General features: G+C 36.4%; 1 protein-coding gene and 1 non-coding gene across 16 annotated transcripts in view; both read right to left on the minus strand.

Annotated features, from left to right (window-relative positions):
- Positions 1–27362, minus strand: part of MGA (MAX dimerization protein MGA) — an 82862-nt gene that overhangs the window by 44981 nt on the left and 10519 nt on the right. For 10 of the 15 annotated variants that reach the window (XM_087822159.1, XM_087822154.1, XM_087822148.1 and 7 more), the window contains exons 3-9: positions 14410–15355; positions 12734–12812; positions 12521–12628; positions 6142–6273; positions 5846–5950; positions 3883–4538; positions 2090–2438 (exon numbers count right to left, since the gene is read on the minus strand). In XM_087822159.1, coding sequence (XP_087678285.1) covers positions 2090–2438; positions 3883–4538; positions 5846–5950; positions 6142–6273; positions 12521–12628; positions 12734–12812; positions 14410–15355 — 2375 coding nt within the window. The remainder of the gene's footprint in view (positions 1–2089; positions 2439–3882; positions 4539–5845; positions 5951–6141; positions 6274–12520; positions 12629–12733; positions 12813–14409; positions 15356–27362) is intronic. The other 5 variants (XM_087822178.1, XM_016212324.2, XM_016212318.2 and 2 more) reach the window with 1 other exon arrangement.
- Positions 4740–4846, minus strand: LOC148094150 (U6 spliceosomal RNA). The gene has a single exon (XR_015713690.1). It is a non-coding gene; the product is annotated as a U6 spliceosomal RNA (small nuclear RNA).

The following is a 27362-nucleotide window of genomic DNA, read 5'->3' on the forward strand; positions in this document are numbered from 1 at the left end:
TAACAATGGTATATTACTCAGCCATGAAACAGAATAAAATCTCCCATTTGTGACAACATGGAGAGACCTAGAGGGTATTTTGCTAACTGAAATAAATCAGACAGAGAAAGACAAATACCTTATGATGTCACTTATAAGTGGAATCTAAAAAGCAAACGAACAAACAAAACAGGAACAAACCTCACACATACAGAGAACAAACTGATGGTTGTCAGATAGGAGGGAGTTGGAGGGGATGAATGAAAAGGGGGAAGGAATTAAGAAACACAAATTGGCAGTTATAATATAATCATGGGGATGTAAAGTACAGCATAGGGAATGTAGTCAATAAGATTGTAATAACTGTATATGGCGTCAGGTGGGTACTAGACTTACCAGGGTGATCAATTTGTAAGTTATCTAAATGTCTAATCACTATATTGTACACCTGAAACTAAGATAATACTTTATGTCAACTGTAATTGAAAAAAATTTTTTTACATTATTTTAAAAGGCAATTTACAGAAGAAACATAAAATTGAAATAAGATATCAAATTCTGCCTATCAATTTGAATATCCAGTGTTAAGAGTATAGAAGAACTGGCACCATCTAACTATTAGTAAATATGTGATTGGTACAACTCTAGCAACATCTATAACTGTTTAAAGTGCATTCACTGTCACAGGAATTCCACTTTTAATAGCCTATCCTGAACATGGATGTTCATCATTGTACTGTTTATAATAAAGAAAATCCAAGAGGGCTAAATGTCCAACCAAAAGGACTGTAATAACATGAAGTCATTAAAACTAAAATTATAATATAGATCTACACTTGCTGATATGGAAAATATTTTACAATATTAAATTTATAAAGGTTATGACACCACATATACAGCAGTACCATTTCTACAAAAAAAATATGTACGCATGCACACAAGTGAATTAATAGAAAATCTGCAAAGAACATACATCATAATATTAATCACCCACTCTGACTGAAAGAAATACATGGCAAGTAGTAGCAAATGTAAATATAAACTGCCAATAAAGGAACATTAATCCCCTAATAAACGAAGAAGCAAGAAACTTTTTAAAATTACATAAAATTTCTTTTTTTATATTTAAACAAAATAAAATGATATAGTACAAAGGAAAAAATAAAGAAATATGAAACTTCGTCTACAAAATATTTTATCAAAAAGAAAAAATAAGCTTTTCAAAAAAGTATAATGATGCTCAACTCAGTTATACCCATATTCTGTCCCTAAATCCCTGATTTCCTGGTTAATGCCTCAAACCATGACCAGCATGTCTTGCTGCAAATTTCTTCTTTTAGAAAATAAAATGTATTAGTTAACTTGATTATGGTTATTTCACAACATATACATATGCCAAATCATCATGTTGTACACTTTAATTATGTACAATTTTATTTGTCAATTATACCTCAATACAGCTGAGGGGAGGATATAATGAATTATACTGATCATCTGTATACTGAAAGAACATTGGGGTTAGGGGGAGAAAGACACAGAAAAATAGATCAAGTTTCAAAGGCATTCTGGAACTCCGCATAAAAGAATGATTTAGCCCCGGCCGGTTTGGGTCAGTGGTTAGAGCACTGGCCTGCAGACTGAAGGGTCGAGGGTTTGATTCCCAGTCAAGGGCATGTACCTTGGTTTCAGGTTCAATCCTTGGCTCTGGTTGGGGTGCGTGTGGGAGATAACTAATCGATGTCTCTCTCTCTCACTTCGATGTTTTTCTCCCCCCGCCCCTTCCACTCTCTCTCTAAAAATCAGTGGAAAAAAATATCCTCGGGTGAGAATTCAAAAAAAAAGAATGATTAAAGTTTCAACTTTAGCACCAAAAAAAGCCAACTTCGAAAGAAAATTTCCATTGAAAAAAGGTGCACAAGCACATCTATGTGTGTGTGTGACACATGCCATACAGAAAGAGCACTTAAGGATGTTAAGAATTTCTCCAAATTCTTATTAGATCATAGATTGGGATTAAAGTAAGAAAGAGTAATACTATTTGAAATAGGTTTTCAAATAACCATAATTTTCTAAAAAATAAAACTAGAAAGTTTTAAGTCTCAACACTCACTGTATTCCAGCTTCTTCCTCTTTTTTCTCTCTTTTAATTGTTCTTCCTCCTCCTTGACTCCACCTTCTCCTTCTTCTCTTTGCTCGTCTCCCAAACTATCATAGCAAACTGCATCACGATGAGCAGCCTTCCTCTGGAAATGTTTAGTTTTGGATCCCCCTTTAACAAGTACAACTTTTCTTTTCAAACAAGTGCAGCCAAACATGCAGTCTGGTCGGCGGCAGTGAGCAGGCTGGCGCTTCTCCAAAGCTAGACTGGAACATATGCAACCCAATCGACAGAAGTCATTGTTGCACGGAGGTGCCCGTTTCCTTATGATTGTGTGGATGGGTTTAGTTTTGAGAGATGCCTACAATGAAAGCAGAAAATTGTAAATCTACTAAATCATCCCCCAACACCACCAACAAACTACAGTCATATATTGGTCTGCCTTCTTCTCTTGACACTGAGCACTCAGTACTAAGAGTACAAGATTAGAGCAGATTCAAATGACAGAGCATGAACATAAACAGAACTCTGAGCAATCTCCCATTCTAATGAATAGTACAGGCAAGCAAGAGAGTAAATATTTTAATTATGAGCCAAAATATCAACTTAAGGCCCAAGGACCAAATCCAGCCTGTTTCACACATAAAGCTTCAATGAACACAACCAGGCTCATTCATTTAAATGTTCATGGCAACACAACAGCAGGGTTGAGAAACTGCAACAGAGTGCATGGCCCACAAAACCTAAAATATTGCCCGGCCGGCATGGCTCAGCAGCTGAACATTGACCTATGAACCAGGAGATCGCAGTTTGATTCCCGGGCAGAGCACATGCCCAGGTTGAGGGCTCAATCCCCAGTGGGAGGCATGCAGGAGGCAGCCTATTGATGACTCTCTCATCAGTGATGTTTCTCTCCCCCTCTCCCTTCCTCTCTCTGAATCAATATACATTAAAAAAAAAAAAAACTAAAATATTTACTGCCTTACAGAAACAGTTTATAGACTCCCTGCTCTACGGTAATAAAAAGGGAACAACAACATGCACGCATAAAAGTCTTTAGAAACAGTTAATAATTGATATTTTCTCTAGTTAGTCCCAACATCTGATGATCTTCAGCTCTAGAATTAAGTCACAGAATTTAAAAATGGAAGGTACAGAAATTTCATGACAAGAAAATTATTCTCATTTTGCTGGGTCACTTCACATCACTAGAGGTTAAGTTAGGTGAAGCAATAATAAGTGAAAGTTCTTAATATAAAATTTTAGCCCTGGCCAGTGTGGCTATTGGGGTGTGCCAAAGGGTCACAGTTTCAATTCCTGGTCAGAGCTTATACCCAGGTTGCGGGTTCCATCCCTAGTCAGAAGGCAACTGATTAATGTTTCTCTCTCTCTCTCCCTTCCATTTCTAAAATCAATAAAAAACATCCTCAGTTGAGGATTTAAAAAAAAAAATTTTAAGACAAGCTTTTTCTCCATAGGCTTCCAATTTTTTAGATTTGGGGGGATTTAGTATACCTTTTAAGCATAATTTTCAAAGCTGTTTTAACAAGATCAGCAAATATACTTGCCCACATACTGAAGAATGAAATTAGAGACTTTCAGAATGGCCAGCTGCCTTTATACAAAAGAGGAATATTATTCAAAAACACAAATGTACTGTTTCCCTCTGCAGAAGGAGGGATCTACACTTGGGTATCTAACTAAATTCCCAATCCTCCTGCTAAAAAATCCCATTCCCCTTTCCCTCTGTTAACCTAATTCATTCTAGCCAAGAATATGCTTCTGGAAAACAACAGATAACTTACTTGAGCTGTAAGCAGAGTTGTTAAAGATACATCTGCTCGCTCTTCAGTGATATAGGTCCTTGGTTTTCCTTCCCAAAGTGCACAGTCTTCCAGGTCCATTAGCTTCACTTGAGATTTAGACAAGCCTGGAGGGCGGGTTCCCTGTTGCTGCTGTTGGTGGTGTGCCTGCCGCAAATTAATTTGCTTTGGGAATGTATTTTCATCTAAAGTTGGCACAACAAAGTTATTCACCTGATTTTCTGAGATGGTGCCTGAAGAATTCTTGGTAACCTTATCTCCTAGAACATTATGAGTCTGTTTCTGCTTTGGTGAAATGGGGTACGGCAAAATGGATTTATAAGATGATTTAGTTCGGCCACTGAAAGTTGCCTGTTTGTTTTGAGACTTTGCCTTTCGAGACACAGGGGGTACGGAATGAGGCTTCAAAGAATAAGAGGTAGAAGGGGAAATGGTAGATTGCTTCTTTAGTACACTATCAAGTGTTCGTACATAGCTAGTACTCTTAGTGGGAAGCTGGTATATCACAGGAGATGTGGGAGCATTAGAAGAGAAACCCATGCTTGTTTCCATCAGTTTGCCTTCATTTTCCAAGTACTCATCTAGCTTATCACTGCAGAAAGCAGAACGGTTTTTCAGTGGACCTTCTGAATTTCCACCTAGAAATAAATAAGGAGACACAAATACTTAAAGAAATCTAGAACACATCTTTAGGTCTCTAGAAAAAATATACCAAGAAAGGCCAAGATTCCCTACTCAGAAGAAAAATATAAAATAAAAAACCAAGAGATTAAATGTCATACATTAATATTAAAATCCAATCTCTAAAATTATTTCATTTATTTAATATTAATTAAAATATATATATGGGACACTTCATGAATTTGCATGTCATCCTTGCGTAGGGGCAATACTAATCTTCTCTGTATAGTTCCAATTTTAGTATATGTGCTGACGAAGTGAGCACTATTTAGCATTAATTTTTGAGAAGTGCTAACAATAGAAATAATTAACACTAAGAGTCTACAAACTTTGACAATCTATGACCTTAGTATAGAGACCAAACTTAAGAGCAAAAAAATATATACTTAAATCACACCTCAACAGAATGCAAAGAGATTTATTTAAGAGATTGCAATACCTGGACTATGACATAAAGTGCAAGGGAAGAGGTAAGGCTCAAAAAACAAAGGAGTGTGCTTAGTGGTTAGAGCATCAGCCTGTGCACTGAAGGGTCTCAGGTTCGATTCCTGGTCAAGGGTACATACCTGGGTTGCAGGTTCGATCCCCAGCCCATCGGGGTGTGTGCAGGAGGCAACCAATCCATGTGTCTCTCTTGCATCAATGTTTCTCTCTCTCTGTCTCTGTTTCCCTCTCTCCCCCCCCCAGCCCTCTCTCCCCTTTCCTCCCTCCCTTCCTTCTGCTCTAAGGATCAGTGGAAAAAATATCCTCGTGTGAGGATTAAAAAAAAAAAAAAGACTCTTACCTCAAAACTCACATTCTTAATAACTAAAATGTTTAAAATAAAAAAGGCAGTTTAAAAAGGCTGCAAGAATTATTTAAGCCTGATGTGGTTAGGGACTGATCCCCAGGATCACAGCTATGGGAACAAGGGGAATAAACGAGTATCAGCAAGACAATTATTTTCAGTTTAAAGCATGAAAAGAGATGAAGAGAAACCAAGACTTGCTTTTCTTTTTTTTCTTTTTTTTTAAATATATCTTTATTGATTTCAGAGAGAGGAAGGGAGAGGGAGAGAGAGAGATAGAAACATCAATGATGAGAGAGTCGGCTGCAGCCCGCAACCCGGGCATGTGCCCTGACCGGGAATTGAACCCTGATCACCTGGATCCTAGGTCGATGCTTAACCACTGAGCCACGCCCGGCCGGGCCAAGACTTGCTTTTAACAAAGGCTGTGGTCACATGTTTCAGAACCTATTTATAATTTTTTAAAAAGCTAATTACCTTCATTTCTAGATGCAGAAGCACCATGAAACTTTCCCCTCCATCCCTTGATTTTGGTGAAGTCATTGGTTTTTCCTGTTCTAGAAACAAAGGGAAATCCAGCATCTATAAAAGAAAAAGTAAGAGATGACCAAAATCCTAGTAAGCCAATTTTATCTAAAATGTATAAATCATTGACTAGCTACTAGATAAAAGGTCTACCCCTAGACTATCCTAAACGTACTTTGTCTCTAACAAAAAGTTGCTTTTTATTCATATCACAAATCTGCTTGACTTCATAAATGCTATGTACTCACCAGGAGAGGCCGGGTTGGTTCCTGTAAAGTTCCAGAAAGGAAGGCTTGTGGCTGGGGCCAAAGGTAGCTGTACTCCCAAGTATTTAAGATCAATGCTCATTGTTGGATCCACTGAATTCAATTTTAAGCCCACTACAAGAAAAAAGGACCACAAATCATATTGGAGGTTTTTAACCTTCAGTTAGGAGGGGGGAAGATAACAGAGATAAAGGAGATAGTGGAGAGCAAAATGATGAACTAAAAATTTTAAACGGCAGAGACTTTAAGGTGACTCCATGATCCTCACCTCCTGGTACTGCGTATTTGTGTGATCTTCCTCCCTCCTGGAGTGTGGGCAGAGACTGTGATTTGTTTCCAAGCAATGGAATGTGGCAAAAGGGATGGGATATGCATGATTATATGTATGTAATAATATAAGAATACATGTATCACCCATCTTGCTAGAGCTGCAAGGATATAAATTCTGCCAACAACCCAACAATAGATAACTAATACATAAACATAGCAGAATTCGAATATTTTGTGCTTTTAACCTTTTGAAACAGCAGAATTCGAATATTTTGTGCTTTTAACCTTTTGTGTTCCAGAGACTTTCTAGGACCTCTAATACAAGCTTGCCATAGACTGAGCTTATGCCCTGCTTATGGCTACTAATTCTCTAATTATTATTAATTATATTTAATTCATTGAGCCTATAAATATTATGAATTATTTGTAGGTTAAGAGGCAATCTTTTAGGAAAGTATTTACTTTACATATACTTTTACTTCTTTTGCTTAACAATTTACATCTGAGATTTGTCTATTTTGACAGACTTATCTCTCAAGCACTTATTTTCACTGCTATACACAATCCAAATTGTAAATATACTCCAATTCATTCACCATTCTTCTATTGATGAGATAGTTTCCTATTTTTAACTATTACAAACAATGCTACAGTACAGTTGTACATCTTCTACAATGATGTACATAACACGTGACCATGTATGAGAGCTTTCTCTAGTGTATTTAGCTTTCCCTTATGCCATTTACCCAGAAGAGGAACTGCTATATAACAATGTAAGTTCACCTTTCAACTGCATTGAATGTTGTGTTTGGCATATTTGTGGATGCTCAAAATATTTTGAACACCCTTCCTATATAGCTGTTCCTTTTCACCCCTATAACGTCTACCTCTTTTTCTAACTCACTTTCCAACTTCTCTTGCAGTTTATTTGCAGACATGAGACATGCGTTTTGCTAATCAGATGCAACCATGAAAGACTTCAATTTATTTATTTATTTTTAAATATGTCTTTATTGACTTGAGAGAGGAAAGGAGATGGAGAGAGAGATAGAAACATCAGTGATGAGAGTCATTGATCGGCTGCAGCCCGAAACCCGGGCAAGTGCCCTGACCGGGAATCAAACCCTGATCGCCTGGATCCTAGGTCGACGCTCAACCACTGAGCCATGCCCGGCCAGGCAAAAAGACTTCAATTTAGAAGAGAGCACCACGAGGAAAGAAATATTGTGTAGAATTATGTACATGAGGGTGACAGTTTTTGGGCAAAGTAAGAACTTTTAGAGGTAAAAGTAACCAAGATCCTAATTGTAGTATACTGTGTTCAGTGACCATATTAACAATGGTGATGACTGTCCAATGTTGTGAGACCACTTGTATGAGCAGTCTGGGAATGTAATTTGCGTATTTTTCCTGACTACATACTCCTAGAATCTGTTTCTCTGGCCTTTCAGGAGATTCTGTAAGTCATCTGATATTCTTTAATAAATTCGTATTCTTGTAGAGTGGATTCAGATGTTTGCAACTAAGAAGTATAACTTTAAGTTATTAAAGGGTGTATAAGAAAATGATAATTATGTAACACACTGGAATAAACATGAGTCAACTAGTGGCTGGAGGCAACCAGCTCTATAGTTACTAATTTCCCTTGGCCTTGCCTGGCACTCTGAGATCAGTATCTGAAAAGCATACCTGTCACATAATTATAGATCCCCATGTGCAAAAATGCACTAGTTGGGAATCTGCGCTCTAGATACTGCCAAATTACTCTCAATTTATACTCCCTCCAGTAGTGTGTATCACTGGACTTTAAAAATTGTTCCAGTATTACTAGTATAAAATTATATCCTATTGTTCTTAAATTTGCATTTTTCTATTACTACTAACAATCTTCTATTCTAGATTTACTCATTTGTGAATTACTGGCTTCATATTATTGAGCAGGAAAGAATGTAACTTAAAATTTTAACATTGAGCCCAGCCAGCGTGGCTCAGTGGTTGAGCACTGACCTATGATCCAGGAGCTAGGTGGTTCAATTTCCAGTCTGGACACACACCCGGGTTTCGGGCTCAATCCCCAGCAGGGGGTGTGCAGGAGGCAGCCAATCAATGACTCATCATTGATGTTTCTATCTCTCTCTCTCCCTCTCCTTTTCTCTCTCTGAAATCAATAAAGATATATTTTTAAAAATAAGTAAGTAAATAAAATTTTAACATAAATGAAGCCAAAAGGAATTCGAAGTATTAAGTATCATAGTAATAGCCATTAAAAGTCATAGGTACAGGCTTCCAATAAAAACTTTACATTGTGCTAGTTGCCCAAAAGGTAAAGATATTAGGTTAATTATGAGCTACAAATTCTTATGGCTAATTTGTGTATCCTCCACTTACAACTTACCTAAACAATTTTAGTTCTTTAAAAAAATTTTTTAATCACATGACATGATTAAAACTAGTTTCAATAAAACATTTTTTCCTCAAGCTTCCAATCAACAGGGGAGAAAAGAAGATTATGAATCAAAACAACTGGTTTCTAATCTTTTTGGTCTAAACTTCTCTTAGCTTTAGCTTCCACATCAGTAAAATAAGTATCAACCAACCACACTGGGTTTTATGTTTCAAAAATTTTACTACATCTTCTCATGAAACTCTGTAATACAGATGGTGATAGAAATAAACGTTTTTTTTGTTATGTTTTCCCAACTGACTCATTAGTAGTTACAACAGGGTAAGTAAGTCCTATGAGGTGTAAACAAAAAGAAATGACACTTGAAAAGCCCAAGGGAACCTGGTAAAAACTTTTCAGAGGGTGTAACTCTTAAGTTAGAATAAGTAGTAATTAACTAGAAAAGGTGGGGAGGGAAAGCAGAGTAGAACCAGAAAGCAAGATACTGCAGAAATTCAAGTGAGAACTGAATCCCAAACAAAGAATAAAATAAAATACTGTCGTGCTTTCAGAAGAAAAAAATGCTCTATTATTAATGTTGACAAAAACTACCAGAACCGCTGACTACAGAGAAGATAGAAAAAAAAGAATTAAGTTGTTAAAAATGTACCCATACAACCAAGTTGATAGACATGCAAAATCTAAACCCATACAATAAATTTAGAGACTGTTTTTCCTAAGTATTTTCTTTTCCGCATTTACTTGTATTTTGAACTGCCACCTTCTCCCTAAAGTAATACCAAGGCCTAAAAACAACAAGACCACCAAATTTATTTTAAATACACATAATTTTTTAAAAGCCCTAAAATTAGAGGTCAATGGCACAAACACTATTCAAACTAATTCCCAATTTAGCTTATCGAGGCTATCCTGAAATGTTTGCCCTGGAAAAAATTCCTTTCCCAAGTAACAGATACATGAGACCTAGACTTAGTTGGTTTCATATGAATTACTTTATACAAAGCACATCCCCCCAAATTAAAATCCTTTTCACATATGACAGTTTAAACAAAAAGATACTCCTAAATGCTTCTGCCTTTTTGCCATATTAGGAGATACTTTTTTAAATGTTTTTAATTTATTTCAGAGAGATGTAACTATTAAGAAATAAAACTATAAAACAATGCAGTTGAGCCCTGGCTGAGTAGCTCCATTGACTAGTGTCATCCCAATACACCAAGGTTGAGGGTTCAATCCACTGTCAGGATACATGCAGGAGTAAACCAATGAAAACAAGGATGAGGGAAACAACAAATCAATGTTCCTCCCTCTCTCTCTCTCTCAAATCATTAACAACAAAAAAAGAAGACAATGGTAGGGAGAGGAACTGGGGAGGGAGATGAAATGGGGTGGAACAGGTCACTAGGGAGAAAAAGGGACATCTGTAATATTTTAAACAAAAATAAAAAATTTAAATAAATTTAAATAAATTTTTTAAAAAAAGAAAAGAGCCTGGCTGGGCGTGGCTTAGCGGTTGAGTGTCGACCTAGGACCCAGGCAACCGGGGTTCGATTCCTGGTCAGGGTACATGCCCGGGTTGCGGGCTCGATACCCAGTCAGGGGTGTGCATGAGGCAGCCGATCAATGACAACTCTCTCATCACTGATGTTTCTATCTCTCTCCCTTCTCCCTTCCTCTCTCTGAAATCAATAAAGATATATTAAAAAACAAACACGCAGTTGGATTAATTTCTACAAAGTGAAGATTAAGCAAAAACTTGAAACATGACACCAAATGCAGAATCTGTATAGCAGGTAAAAATTGATGGCTCACACGCATTTTGTTTGGCTTAGTGTTTTTAAAGCCTTGCCCAAAAAACTAGTATCAGCTTCTGTCACTTAAAAGTTGAGAAACAGTACATAAAAATACTGGGTCAACATTCCCATATGACAACAATCCAGGGATGGACATAGCTGCCCCTTTAAAAAAACCACCTGTGCTCCAGCCCACCAAAGTCCAACCCCACCCACAAATTCAGGCTAATCTCACTTTATTTATGTTTCCTGCTTAGTTTCCAGAAGGATTTGACTTTGAAGCTCCTTTGTACAAAGGAAAAAATTACAGATTTGACTCAAACGTCTATAAGAAAAGAAAACTCAAATCTTAGTAAACAAGGAAATAATAAACAAACCAGAGCAAAACACTGGCAGGGATCACTGATATATTTAACTCTAGAACACTAAAGCATAAGTTGAAATTAGGTTGAAAGAACACAACGTACATGTTATAATATTTACAGATTATCAGAGTACCTAACTAGAAAAAATGGAAGTAGGAGGGGAAATAAAGATAAAGGGTAAGTTAACTGATGGAGAAAGGGAGTATTATTTAAATAAAATAGCAGAGCCCGACCGGGCGTGGCTCAGCGGTTGAGCGTCGACCTGGGATCCAGGAGATCAGGGTTCAATTCCCGGTCAGGGCACATGCCCGGGTTTCGGGTTCAATCAATGCCTCTCTCATCATTGATGTTTTTATCTCTCTCTCTCCCTCCCTCTCCTTTCCTCTCTCTGAAATCAATAAAGATATATTTTTTAAAAAATAATAATTAAATAAATAAATAAATAAATAAAATAGCAGAAGTGAAAGCTGACAATAAAAATTAGCAAATTTTATTACAAGCCAGGACTAATAGGATATGGTTATGATTGTCCATTAAAATCCACAGTACCCAGTCCACTTGGATTGAGATTTGCACACTTTAAGATCACACTATCCAACACAAGTGGTTTCACATTAAAGCAAAAGTTCTTCAAATATTTCCATTTGATTTAGAAATTAAATGACCATTTTATAAATCAACCTCCTGTTAGCACAGAATGCTTACACTCTCATATAAATGATCTACTATGTAATATAAATCAGCTAGGCAGTCCTTTGAAAAGAAAATCGACTAACAATCAAAAACTCAATAAACTTTGAAGGTGTCCAAGAAGCGCACCTTAAATCAAAGATGTAAGAAACTAAAAATTAGGACATGGCTTACAATCTTTTATTTACAGTACAAATGGAAAAATCAGTACTTACTACAACAGCAGTAAGTATAATAGATTTCACTATTTTAAAAAAAGGATTAAGCAACATAATCAAGGCCAAGATAAACTATTACAACAAAACAGAGATAACAAAAAATTTAAATTACAGCTACGAAATGAGAGAAAAATATTCTTCTATTTACACACCTAAATATATTACTAAGTATAAAAGAATAAGTAGGATCCCCCTCCCCAAAAAAAGCCACAGAGATAAAAGAAACCAAAATTTAAAAGATGAAAAATAGGGAGGAAAATACTGTTATAAGAAAGAAAACAGAAAACACCACTTTCTTATCATGATACATTTCTTAATGCATAGATACGTTTCACAAATATAAGAAAGACAGTATCTTCAGAATAGGGTTTCTCTTAGGGTAAAAAAGACCTAGAAATGTTTTTAAGTTAAGGGAGAAAATCATGGCGGGAGAAGAGAGAAAAATGCAAGCTGAGAGAGGCACTGAAAAGAAATGAAATCATGGATTCAGGAAGAGGAGGTAAAAAACAAAAAGGAAGAAAGGGAAATAGAAAAGGAGAAAGAGGAGAAAGAGAGCGGAAGGAAAGGAGAAACAGAACAAAATTAAAAACTAGCTTATATATATTTTTTAGAGAATATTACCTTCTTGAAGACCAGGATGTATTACTTGCTTGTGCCGCAAGGCCTTCAAATCTTCTATCAATTCCTTTTCCAACTGGGAAATTCTTGCTCTGCAACCTATTGAGAAAACTAATGTAGTAGACTAGTATGTACTACTAAAAAATGAACATTGCATCTTTCACTTCTAGAGCCAAACCCCAAATACATCTATCCTTTTATATCATTATATAATACCTGGGTCATTTGTGGTTGATGCCTGAAGACTAGAGGGTTCTTCTGTTGTCCCATCAACTGCATGAATGTCTAGAGCTTCCTATATTTAAAACAAAAATGTAGCTCATATCACTTCTAAAAGTTTAAAAGTAAACCAGAAGCATTTTTTTCTTTTTGATACTTTTCAATATTTTCTAAATGTTCTATATTAATATCACTTTAATAATCAGAAGGGAAAAAAGAGAGCAAATTATCTGAATATATTCAGCTAACTGATCTAAAACTATATGCCAATTTGCACAGATTTCTTTTTTTTAATCCTCACCTGAGGATATTTTTTCCATTGCTATTCAGAGAGAGTGAAAAGGAGAGAGGGAGAAAGGGAGGGGGAGAGAGAGAGAGAGAGAGAGAGAGGAGAACATCGATGTGTCTAGAGAGACATATTGATTGGTTGCCTCCCGCACATGCCCCAACCAGAGCCAGGAATCGAGCCTGCAACCGAGGTACATGCCCTTGGCCAGAATCAAACCCAGTCTTCGAGCCAACACTCTAACCACTGAGAGAACTGGCTAGGGCCCATAAAGATTTCTCAAAGCCAACATAAAGATAGGCTATATAAAGATAACTTACTCAGCAATTAACAAGGAGGGTGGCAAAAACACAGTAGAAAGAATTCAACCTCTGTGTAGCCAATTTAGAACTACAGACTAGGCTTCAATAAAAATCTAAACAAAAAATAATCTAGTTCAAAAGTTGGAATAAAAGCAACTACTGATGTGTAAGACAGCAAAATTAATAGGATTATTAATATTTGGTCCTCCAATGGCACTCTGTTGTTCCTGATAAAAATCAGGGGATAGTGCTTGCCTGTGTGGCTCAGTGGGTAGAGTGTCAGCCCATGCACCACAGGGTCTTGGGTTCGGTTCCCAGTCAAGGGCACATACCTGGGTTGCAGGTTTATCCCCGGCCCTGGCAGGAGTGCGTTCCAGAGGCAACTGATCGATCAATGTGTCTCATATCAATGTTTCTGTTTCTTTCTCTCTCTCCTCCCCAACCCCTTTCCTCCCCCTTCCATGCTCTCTTGAAAAAAAAAAAAAAAAAAAATCTTCGAGTCAGGATAAACAACAATGACAACAAAAAATCAGGGGATAGGGATGTTAGTAAACTTTTCATGTACTTATACCTTTTTAAAGTCCACAATAATGAAAATTCCAGAAACACCTGAAGATTTAAAAAATTCAAGCTACACTGCACAAAAAATCATGAATTAGTATCAAAGCAGACATAAATTTTTAAGTTCATTCAAACAAAATATCTTAAGTGATACCTATTAACTAAACCAAATATTCTGGAGACACTCAGTTCCCCACGCACACATCCTCACATAATGGATGCATTCACAAAAAGTAGACTGTAGGTTGGTCATCAGCCGGGTATACAATTCAGTAATAATTATTTGGCCGGACCAGCACAGCTTAGCAGTTGAGCGTTGGCCTATGATCCAGGGGATCACGGTTGGATTCCCAATCAGGGTACATGCCCGGTTGCTGGCTCAATCCCCAGTAGGAGATGTGCCGGGGACAGCGGACCAATGACTCATTATTGATGTTTCTCTCTCTCTCTGAATCAATAAAGACATATTTAAAAATAATTATTATTATTTTTCCTTAGAAAGAATGCTGAAATAACAATCTTACCTTTGATTCAAAGGAAACAAAGAGAACACCATCCACATCTTCCAGATCAGGTTTCACATCTGGAAAGGTACTCCCAGGGCCCATAGGAATGCTCTTTGTAGAAATTATAGATTTTCCTGTGTTTTTAGGTGGTCGTCCTGCCTTAGAGAGTTTCAATTTTCGTGGCCTTCCTCTTTTTCCACTGACATTTGGAGGTGCATTCTGATTAGTATTCACAGTCTTGGAAGCTGCTGAAATCTTAAGCATAGTTGTTTTCTTTCTGCCCAAGTCCTCTTTTCCTAAAAATGAGTCCCCAGCTGAACTCTTTGAACTGTCAAGTATTCTTTCTGTATTCATGCAGTCAGAAATATCAGGATATTTCCATTGAGGCTCCTTAAGTGAAGGGTATTTTTGAACCACTCTGAGATCTGGTGAATATTTTCTAAGACCATTTTCTGATTCCTTGCCTATGCAGAAGCTGGTCTCATTGGAATTTTCAATGTATGTAGGCAAATAGTCTAATTCTGTCAGCACAGATTTATCCTTCCGAGATGTGGAAAGCATGTTATCAGGGAGCTCAGAAATCTTCACTGTGCTTTTGGTGACAGCACAAGGCTCCAGATAGACTACTGGCATCTTTCCAGCATCTAATTTGAACATTTTAGCTTTAGCAACACCTGACGGGCTATTTGGTAGCCATTTAGAAGATGGATGGTCAGCTTCTAGATTATCAATTTTATTGTGCCTCTTTAGCTGTTTCTCTAGTATAGGATCATCATCACTGTTTGAGTATACATCTGTTTCCTCATCCGTCTCTTCCTGTTTCACAGTGACCCCTTCTGGAAACTCACCAAGTTCATAGTTGTAATCATCTGGAGGCTCCTCTTTAATGACAACATTGAAATTTCCATTCGGGTCTACTGGTGATGCTACATGGGAACCGTCTTCAAAATTGTTGGCAACATGTCTGTAGAGACAAGGAAGGGAGGATTAAAAAGGACAGATCTTTCCATAAGTAACTCAGGAGAGGAAAAAATGGTTTTTGGAAACCAAGTAACATCCAATTTAATGAAAGAACTATTCTGTATAATATAACAAAGCTCTCAAAAGCAGCTTATCAATATCACACTTTTATATTTTGTCAATTTCTCACAAAAAAATATATATAATAAAGAGTAAAGTTTTAACAAGTGGCCCTCTTATCACTAAATCAAAAAGATATAACACTTCTTTTCCTAATAGTATTTTTCAAATATTCAATTTTGAAAGTCAACTGGCACTGAACCAAAATCAAACTCAAGAAATCTACAGTGATTAACAATTGCCAATAAAAGCAAACAAATGTCAACTGCAATTAAGAATTGCAATAAATATCAGGAAGGGCCTTTTCAAACTGCCTGCTTGATTCTTCCTTTTTTTAAATTAAGACAAAATTTATATAACATAAAATACATTTTCACCATACGTTCCAGTAGTTTTTTAGTACATTCATAATGTTGTTGCTAGGTGATTTTTCAACTTTAAAACTGAAAAACTCACGTTCAGTATAAGAAATCTAACATTCATTCTTCCAAAATAAAAAGGTAGGGTAGTTGAAGGCAACTACGGATGACGCAGGCAGATTTGGTGTTTATAATTCTTCAAAAAGCGCAATTATTTTTTGTTTCCCCCTCCTCCCAATTAACCTTAATTAAAAGCATATAAACTGTACCAATGTATCCTAAGGATGTGTTAGAACTATTCACTAACCCAATTGAAGTCACTGTCTTTGTAAAAGTTTCATTTATCTCAAATATGCACAAGCAACCATTTACATCACTATGTAGTTACTTGTTCCTTGTACAACTTACTTAAAATCTTGGCCTTACTTGAAAATCCTCCAATGGAGGACTTTCACTTCCAGTTTAAATGCTGAAGATCACAAAGACGACATCACTTCTACCATAACAATGAGAAAACACTAGATAAATTTAAAAACTCAATTTTTCTTTAAAGCCAATGAAGACCTCTGGACACAAGTAAGTCTAAATGAACTGAATTTCAGAGAACCACCACCCTTCCCTAGGTGGCAGATTGCTAATGCTTTCAACCCTGAGTAGCACTTACATTGCCTAAAGCACAGGTTAACAGAGAAAAAAGCACGTATAGGCAAAGGATCTTTGCTGGGACACAGAGAAACCAGTCAAACTTTTAATGCCCAAGTATGAGCAGACTAGAATCTGGAGCACCCCAAATAGAAAACTAGAACTCACTTCCACCAATTATCCTCCAGGGGACTTCTGAAAAATAAGCAGGAGTGATACAGAGAATTTGTAGTCTCCCAGTGCTTAGATCCCAAGTCTAATCCCACCTTTAACATCTCAAATGTGAAGTGAGCTGAAATTTACCAAAGTAAATCACCTAAACTGAAAAATAGAGGGGGGGGGGGAGAAAGTGTGTCAGAGACCTGTGGGACAACAACAAATGATCTAACATGATAACTACACTTCCAAAAAAGCAGGAGAAAGGAGAGAAACATTTAAAAAGAAAATGAATCAAAATATTCCAAAACTGAAAGACATTAACCCACAGATCCAAGAAGTTTAGCAAATACCAAAAAGAACAAATACAAAGAAAGTCATATCTACACACCATAGAGGTAAGGCTGCTGAAAACTAAAGAACAAGAGAAAAACATAAAAACAGCAGAGGTAAAAAAGACACATTACACTGGAGGAACAATGCGAACAACAGACTGACTAGACTACTCATTAGAAATAATGAAGCCAGGAGACGGCAGAATGACACCCATCATAAAGTATTGGAAGAGTCAACTTAATGTTCTAGATCTAACAAAAGCCGCCTTTAAAATTGAAGACACTGCCCAGCCAGGATGGCTCAGCAGTTGAGCACTGACCTATGATTCAGGAGATCACGGTTTGATTCCCAGTCAGGGCACATGCCCAGGTTGCAGGCTCAATCCCCAGTGGGGGGGAGCAGGAGGCAGCTGATCAATGACTCTCTTATCTATCTATCTCTCTACTATCCCTTCCTCTCTCTGTAATCAATAAAGACATTTTTTTTTTTAAAAAAACAAAAAATTGATGACATTTTCAGACAACTGAGAGAACTCAGACTGTTCAAGAAATACTACCTCCTAAGATCAGAAACAAGACAAGGATATTAGCTCTCACCACTTGTGCTCAATTGTACAAGAGGGTCTACAAAGGTAATCAGGCAAGAAAAATAAATAAAAGGCCTCCAGAGTGAAAAGGAAGAAGTAATATTCTCCATTCACAGATCGTGTGACTTTGTATATAGAAAATTCTTAAAATCCACTAAAAAACTATTGGTATACATGAGTTTGGCAAGATTGCAGAAATAAAATTGCACACACAAATAAAATTGTATTTCTACACACCAGGAATAAATGTCAAAAATGAAATCAAGAAAACAATTATATTTACAATAGCATCAACAAGAATAAAATACTCAGGAATAAACTGAACCCAAGAAGTGTAAGACTTGTACACAAAATACAAAACACTGTTGAAAGATATTAAAGACGACTTTAAAAAAGGATAAATATCCCATGTTTACATACTGGAAGCCTTAATATTGGTAAGACAGAAATAGTCCCTGAAAGTGACCCACAGATTCAACACAATCTCTGTCAAAACCCACTTGGGATTTTTGTGGAAATGTCAACTTGATCCTACAATTAATAAGGAAATGCAAGAGACTCCAAAAGAGCTCCCCAAAAATCTTTAAAAAATTAAAAGTTGAGGACTCATACTTCCCAATTTCAAAACTTACTACAAAACTATAGTAATGAAAACAGCGCTATACTGGCATAAGGCTAAACAGACAGATCAATTAAACAGAATTCACAGTCTAGTAATATACACATTTATATCAACTGAATTTCAAATGCCAAGAGTGCCGAGACAATTCAATGAGGTAAGAATGGGCTCATCACCACCCAAAACTGTTTCACATGAAAACTTGTACACAAATGCTCATAACAACATTATTCGTATTAGCCAAAAAGTGGAAACAACTTTAATGTCTATCAACTGATGAATGGATAAATAAAATGTATAACCCACACAATAGAATACTGTTCAGCAATAAAAGGAATGCAATACTGATACATGCTACAACATGGCTGAACCTTGAAAACATCACAATAAGAAACCAAGCACAAAAAAATATATATAAGTCCATTTGTAGAAAATGTCCAGAATAGGCAAATCTACAGAAACAAAAAGGAGTCTGGTGTGGTTGCATATGGCTGAGGTGGGGTTGAGGAGTGGCTGAGAAAAAATAGGCAGTGACTAGTAGAGGGCACAGGATTTGGGAAGGGGGTGAGGGGATAATGGAAATGTCCTAAAAATGACTATGTTCATAGCTGTACAATTCTGTAAATATATTAAAAACCACTGAAATATACACTTTAAAGGATGAATTTTATGGAAGTGAATTACATCTCAATTTTTTTTAAAGTTAAAAAAAATACTAACGGAACTTTTTCAGACTGGTAGGAAAAGAACTATTATCCAGGAACAAATTAAAAGATTCAGGAAAAAATAAATACATGAGTAAATATAAAAGACTGTTTTCTTATACTTCTTTAAGTTACTGACTGTTGAAAAAATAATGTTTGGGAGGTTTATAACATATATAAAAGGACATGAACTATAAGACCATTAGCTGTTCATGAACTGTTATAGTATTAATTCAATTCTACTTGAGAAATTAAGGAAGCATAATCTCTGAAGCTACTGCTATGGATTGAATTGCGTTCCTCCCAAATTCATCCACTGAAGCCCTACCCATCAAGGATGTGACTATACATGAAGATAGGGTCTTGATGAGGTAATTAAGGTTAAATGAGGTCATAAAGGTGGGGAAAACTCTCCCCCTCTAAGTGGTAGCTGTCTGCAAGCCAGGAAGAGAGCTCTCAACACAAAACACTGCCAAAGTCATCGTGGACTTTCCAGCCTCCAGAGCTGTCAGAAAAGTTTTCATTGTTTAAGCCACTTAGCCAATAGTATTTTGTAATGTCAACCTGAGCAGACTAATACTACAACCACAAAAGAAAAGTAAAATACAGAGATACAGCCTGGCCGGGCGTGGCTCAGCGGTTGAGCATCGACCTGGGATCCAGGCGATCAGGATTCGATTCCCGGTCAGGGCACATGCCCGGGTTGTGGGCTCAATCAATGACTCTCTCATCATTGATGTTTCTATCTGTCTCTCCCTCTCCTTTCCTCTCTCTGAAATCAATAAAGATGTATTCAAAAAAAAAAAACCAGAGATATAGCTAAAACGCCACTAGGCAATGAAAATAGAATTTTTAAATCTCAATCCAAATGAAAACTGAGAAGGATAATCAAAGGATAAGAGAAACAGAAAATATCAAGATAAAATGCTTAAAATTTGGTCATATAATATTAAATGAACAAAACAGCCCAATTAAAAGTCAAGAGATTTCAACAGTGGACAAAACAAAGTCCCAACTATAAGATTTTTTTTTTTTTTAATTTAATTCTAGGACACAGATAGATTGAAAGTAAAAGGAAGAAAAAATATAAAGCCATGCAAAAATCCGAAGAAAGTTAATGTGGCTCAATAATATCAAAGTAGACCTTAAAACAAGAGTACCATAGAGCAAAGGGCATAAAATAATAAAATGGCAATAGATAAGTACCTATCAATAATGTTAACTATAAATGGGTTAAATACTCCAATCAAAAGACATAGGTTATCTGAATGGATAAGAAAACAAGACCCAAATAAATATATGCTGTCTATAAAAGACCTACCTCAGAACAAAAGACTCACACAGGCTGGGGGGGGGGGGATTCTGAAAGACTTTAAAGGAGAGATCAACAGCAATACAGTCATAGTAGTGAACTTTAACATCCCACTGACCTTAGGGATAGATCTTCCAGACAAAAAATCAACAAGGAAACAGTGACTCTAAATGACACACTAGATCAGATGGATTTAACTGACATTCACAGAACACTTCATCCCAAAGCTGCAAAATATGCATTCTCCTCAAGTGCACATGGGACATTCTACAAGTTCAAAAAGACTGAAATTGTATCAAGCATCTTCTCGGACATTAACACCATGGAATACTATGCAGCTGTAAAAAAGAAAAGAAAAAAAAGGAGCCCTTACCCTATGAGACAGCATGGTGGGACCTAGAGAGTATTATGCTAAGTGAAATAAGCCAGTCAGAGAAAGACAAGTATCACATGATCTTACTCATATGTGGAACCTAATGAACAAAATAAACCAATGAACAAAACAGAACCAGACATTAAAGGCATTCATTGATCAGACTGCTGAATCTCAGAGGGAAGGCAGGGGTGGGTGAGTGGGTGGAGAGAGATTAACCTAAGAACTTATATGCATATATACATAACCCATGGACACAGACAATAGTGAAGGCCTGGGGGAAGGCGTGCAGGGGGGAGGGGGTTAATGAAGGAAGGGGGCTAATGGGGGAAAAGGGGGACATTTGGGGGTAAAAGCTCAGCAATCTAAAAATAGAAACTACCTCAACATAATGAAGACCACATATACATATACACATATATATGTATATATATGAAACCAAGAGTACCAATAGAAATAAAGGGCATATAAAAATTTTATGGGCTCAATCAATACATCAAGAAGATATAACAATCCTAAATACATGTGTACCTTTATCATATAGCTTCAAAATACTCGAAGCAAAAATCTGTAATACTAAAAAGAGAAACAGACAAATCCACAACTACAGTGGGAGATTTTAACACACTTTTCTCAGTAACTGACAGGACATACAGACAAAAAGAAAAAAATCAGTAAGGAGATAGAAGAACTGAACAACAACATTACCAATCAAACAAACCAAAGACTTTATAGAACACTACATCCAACTGTACAACACATACATCATTTTCAAATGTATATGAAGAATTCATCAAAGCAGATCATACGCTAGGCAATAAAAGTCAAGTCATAATAAATTTCTATTTCAAAGGTTTTAAGTCACATGTTCTTTGACAACAATACAATCAAACTATAAATCAACAACAAATATTGGGGAGGCAGATGCAGGGTGGAGGGGGTCAATGGGGGAAAAAAGGAACATCTGTAATACTTTCAACAATTAAGATAAATTTAAGAAATAAAAAATGATAAGTATCAACACATTAAAATTTATAGATGCACCTAAAGCAGTGTTCAGAGTGAATTTCAAAGCTTTAAATAAAAGATCTAAAATCAGTAACTTAGCTAGGGGTTTATACATTTTTTTGTAAAGAGCTAGATAGTAAAAATTTTAGTCTTTGAGATTCAGTCTCTACTGCAACTACTCAACTCAGTCACTGTAGCATTAAAAAAAAGAGCCTGGCCAGCATGGCTCAGCGGTTGAGCATAGACCTATGATCTAGGAGACTGCAGTTCAATTCCTGGTCAGGGCACATGCCTGGGTTGTGGGCTCGATCCCCAGTAGGGGGTGTGCAGGAGGCAGCCAATCAATGAGTCTCTCATCATTGATGTTTCTCTCTCTCTCTCCCCCCCCTTTCCCTTCCTCTCTGAAATCAACAGACATATTTTAAAAATAAATAAATAAATAAATACCATTCTTAGTGTGCAGCCCATACAAAAACAGTGGGATAGTTATGGTCCACAGGTCTTAGTCTACCAACCCCTGATCTAAAATAGGCAAATTAAATCAAAACCACATAGAAATACAGACTGGGGGGGGGGGGGGTCAATGAAACAGAAAACAACAGAGTAGTTCAATTTGTGACTGGGACCTTGTCAATAATGAAACTCCATGGGTTCCCTGAAAAAGTCTATCAAACACATAATGAAAAAATACCAATCTTGCACAAACTCAGAAAATACAAGAGACGGCAACACTTTACAACCTGTTTTATGAAGAAAGCATAACCCTGAAACCAACATACCAGAAATAAAATTACCAACAAATATCCTTCATAAATTTAGGTGCAAAAACCCTCAATAAAATATTAACAAATGGGCCCTGGCCAGTTTTGCTCAGTGGTTAGAGCGTCGACCTTCGGACCAAAGAGTTGCTGGTTCAATTCTTGGTCAAGGGCTTGTACCTTGGTTGCAGGTTCAATCCCTGGCCCTAGTCCAGGCTGGTGGAGGAGGCAACCAATCGATGTGTCTTCTCTGGCACTGATGTTTCTCTCTGCCCCCCCCCCACTTCCTCCCTTCCATTCTCTCTAAAAATCAATGGAAAAAATATCCTCCGTGAGGATTTAAATAAACAAATAAATAAAGCTGTATATATTTTTTTTAATTTTAAAATATATATACCGGCTATTAAGAAGAATGTTATCGTGACTAGATTGTACTTATCTCAGGAATGCAAGGCTGGTATAGCATTTCTAGCCTTAACCCCCGCACCCTAGAAAAATCAATATAACTATTAAAAAAAAAGAAGCAAAACATATGACACCTCAATGTATACAGGAAAACTATTTGATAAAATTCAACACTCATTCCTAACAACACTCAGAAAATTAGGACAAGAAGTAAAGTTTCTCAATGTGATATGAGCAATTACAAAAACTTACACATCCAACATCATAATATCCAAGTAGAAATAGTGAATGATTTTCTATACAGATCAGGAAACATGAATGATCACTCTCAAAATTTAGTTTTAATTTATTACTAGAAGTTTAACCAGTGCAATAAAGCAAGAAAGAGAAACAGGCATAAGGACTGGAAAGGAAGAAAACTAACTTTTGTTCACAGACAATACAATTGTATATGTAGAAAATCCAAAGGAATTAAAAGTAATAAGTGAATTTAAGCAAGGTCATAAGACACAAGATCAATATACAAAAATCAATTCTGTTTCTACATACTATCAGAAGTTGGAGGTTTACCCTACCAGATTGCAAGATTTACACCTACTGACAACACCATATGGCACTGGCAAAATACATAAAAGGAAGAAAATTTAATCCAAAAAATAAACCCACCCATATATATAGTCACCTGATTTTCCAAGGCACCAGGGCATTTTAACAGGGAAAGTAAAGTCTTTCCAATAAATGATGCTAGAGCGTGTAGATATCTGCATGGGAAAATGGGAACCTTCACCTCCTCCCCTGACACCATACTCAAAAACTAAGCCAAGATGGATTACAGGCTTAAATGTGAAAGCTAAAACTTTCCCCTTTCAAAAATCTCAGTTAATTTGTGCAAATGGCTATTTCTTTATCAGTTTTTTTTTAATAGCTTCATAATATAAGTTATATAACATAAAACCACCCATTTAGAGTAACAATGATTTTTAATAAATTTATGGTTTTACAATCATTGTAATCGAGTTTTCATTTCTCTGTTTTAAAAGGTTAAGCAAAACAGCCCTTTCTTTTCCCTTTCCCTATTATCTCAGTTTTTATGTATATTCATACATAAATGTCATTCTACATCAAGTAATTTAGAATTCACACTTAATGATACTTCTCATTATCTTCATATTTCAATATATTAACTTCTAAAATGTCAGGAAAGACCTGTATCTTCTTTTCATTTAGCCACACAACCTGAATTTTGTTTGTAGTAACTGAGAACCTCATGAAGCTAGATCTTGGTTCCTACTGCAGTAACTGCTTTCACATCTTCCTGAGGAATTAAACTGGCTAAGTTAGAAACATTCACAGAAAGGCTCTCTCCTTATCTTCCAATAAAAACCGTATGCATAATGCATGAAATTTATCTTGGCAGAAGGATTTTGCAAACAATCCTAAAGTTTCATACTGCTAAAAAGTCTCTATCCAAATAAACTAGATGAAAGATTATCTAAGCAAGAATATGGGCAAAACCAATGATCTGTACACATCAATTAATTTAAAGGCAAAGGATTGCTTTTTTGATGGCTGTTCTTAATCAATGCAACAAATAAATATGACATATACCAGCCACTCTGAAACACAATTTAAAAGCTTACAGTGCTATGGATAAACATATTCAGTCAATATTTACAGTCAGCCCTCTGTATCTGAGGGTTCTGCATCCAAGGATTCAACCAACCACCAACGGAAAATATTCAGGAAAAATCATTACGCAGTTGTTGCTGATGTGTACTATATAGTTTAGGCCTAACTGATGTTGGTTGTCTGTACTACATGTACAGATTTTTTCGTGTCAATCCCTAAACAATACTGTATATATCAACTACTTACATAACATTTACATTGTATTAAGTACTAAAAGTAATCTCTAGAGGTGATTTAAAGTATACAGGAGCCCAGAAATCAACTCACACCTTTATCGCCAATTGATATTTGACAAAAGAGGCAAAAGCATGCAATGAAGTAAAGACAGTCTCTTCAATAAATGGTGTGGGGAAAATTGGACATGTACATGGAAGGAAATGAAACTAAACCATCTTACACCATGCACAAGAGTGAAGTCAAAATGGACAAAAAACTTAAATGTATGTCGTGCAACCATAAAAATCCTAGAAGAAAATAGAAGCAATAAAATCTCAGGTATCTCTGGTAGCAATATTTTTGCTGATATATCTCCTAGGGCAAGGGAAACAAAGGAAAAATTAACAAATGAGACTACATCACACTAAAAACTTCTGCACAACAAAGGAAACCATCAACAAAACGAAAATGGAACCCACTGTATGGGAGAACATGTTTGCCAAGGATACATCTGATAAGGAGTTCATTTACAAAATATATAAAGAACTTATAACACTAAATACCAGAAAGACAAACAATCCAATTTTTAAAAGGGCAAAGAACCCAAACAGACACTTATCCAAAAGGACACATAAATAGCCAACAGACATATGAAAAAATGCTCAATGTCACTAATCATCAGAGAGATGCAAATTAAAACCACAATGGGGTATCACCTCACACCTACCAGAATGGCTACCCTCAATAAATCAACAAGTGCTGGCGAGGATGTGGAGAAAATGGAACTCTAGTGCACTGCTGGTGGAAATGCAGACTGGTGCACTGTGGAAAACATTATGGAGTTTTCTCAAAAAATTAAAAATAGAACTGCATTTTGACTCAGTAATCCCACTTCTGGGAATAGAGCCTAATAATTCCAAAACACTCATCAGAAAGAATATGTGCACCCCTATGTTCATAGCTGCATTATTTAAATAGCCAAGATCTGGAAACATCCCAAGTGCCCATCAGAAGACGAGTGGATTTAAAAAGGCCGTGGTACATTTACACAATAGAACACTATGCAGCTGGAAAGGAGGAGTAACTCTTACCTTTTGCAACAGCATGGATGAACCTGGAGATTATTATGCCAAGCAAAATAAGCCAGTCAGAGAAAAAAAATACCATATAATCTTACTTTTATGTGGAATGTAATGAAGAAAATAAACTGCAAAACAGAACCAGAGGCATGGATACATGGAACACACTGACCAATGTTAGAGATGAGTGGGGTGGAAGGGACTGGATGAAGAAGAGTGAAGTGATTAGCCAAAGATCATATAGCCCATGGTCACAGACAACAGTGTAGTGGTGACCAGAGGGAGGAGGCATGGGGGCTGGGTGGAGGTAGAAAAGGAAGGGGAAATGGGGAACATTTGTAATAGTGTCAACAATAAATTAGAGTAAAACTGAGGGAAAAAAACGTATACAGGAGAATTTGCAAATACTATGCCATTTTATATAAGGGACTTGAGCATCTGCTGATTTTGGTCCTAGGTTGGGAGGGGGGTCTTGAAGACAACCCCCCTCAGATACTGAGGGATAACTATACTGAGTGTCTACAATGTACCAGACAAATTTTGCTAGGCCCAAGGATTACCCAAAAAAAAAAAGAGTCCCTACGCTCAAGGAATTCACATTCCAGTGCAGGAAACAACTAGACGATAGGATGTTATTTTATACCATGATAAAGATATGTACACATACTAAGGGTGTACATTAAAAGAACCTACAACATAATACCTTCCATGAAACTAGTGTTTAAAGTATGAGGACAAAGCTATTTTTCCACATGTAAGAAGAAAATTAGGGGTTGAGAGAGAAGAAGCAAGGGACTATTATTTTCATCAGAAATTATTTAAACATGCTAAAATTCTAGATTTCATATATTCTTTCTGTCAAAATTACTGAAAGATGTACTTGACCAAAAGGCAACAGACAGCCCAGAAGGGCATGGCTCAGCAGTTGAGCATGGACCTAGGATCCAGGAGATCCTGGTTCAATTACCATCAGGGCACATGCCCAGGTTGCAGGCTCGATCCCCAGTGGGGGGCATGCAGGAGAGAGCTGATTAATGATAGAAACACCACTGATGTTTCTATCTCTCTCTCCCTCTCCCTGAAATCAATAAAGACATATTTTAAAAAAAAAAAAAAAAACTTTAAAAAAAACAACAGACAAAACACAAAGAAAAACAGCTTAAGATACAGGAAATAGGAGGACCTACATAAGAGAAAGGTAAATGCAGTTAGGATGAAAGCTGCATTTTATACATTGAGCAATGTGCAATATAAAACAGAAATTCCCTTTTCAAAAAAGAAATTAGGAAAACCATTCCGTTTACAATAGCATCAAAAAGAATAAAATACACAGAAATCAATTTTGCCAAGGAGGCAAAAGACTTTCGCATTAAAAACTATACAGTATTACTGAAAGAAATTAAAGGCCTAAATAAATGGAAAGATAGCCCATGTTAATGAATTGGAAAAATAATATTGTTAAGATAGCAACACTACCCAAAGCAATATACAGAAATTCAGTGTAATCCTTACCAAAATCCCAATGGTACTTTTTGCTGAAGTAGAAATATTGATACTAAGATTCATATGGAATTTCAAGGGATCCCAGATAACCAAAACAACCTTGAAAACTCCGAACAAAATTGGCAGACTCACACTTCTCAATTTCAAAACTTACTATAAAGCTACAGTAATCAAAAACACTGTGGTACCAGCTTAAGAAGAGACAT

Source organism: Miniopterus natalensis, chromosome 1 (assembly GCF_054644295.1).
Source record: "Miniopterus natalensis isolate mMinNat1 chromosome 1, mMinNat1.hap1, whole genome shotgun sequence".
NCBI classification, from domain to species: domain Eukaryota; kingdom Metazoa; phylum Chordata; class Mammalia; order Chiroptera; family Miniopteridae; genus Miniopterus; species Miniopterus natalensis.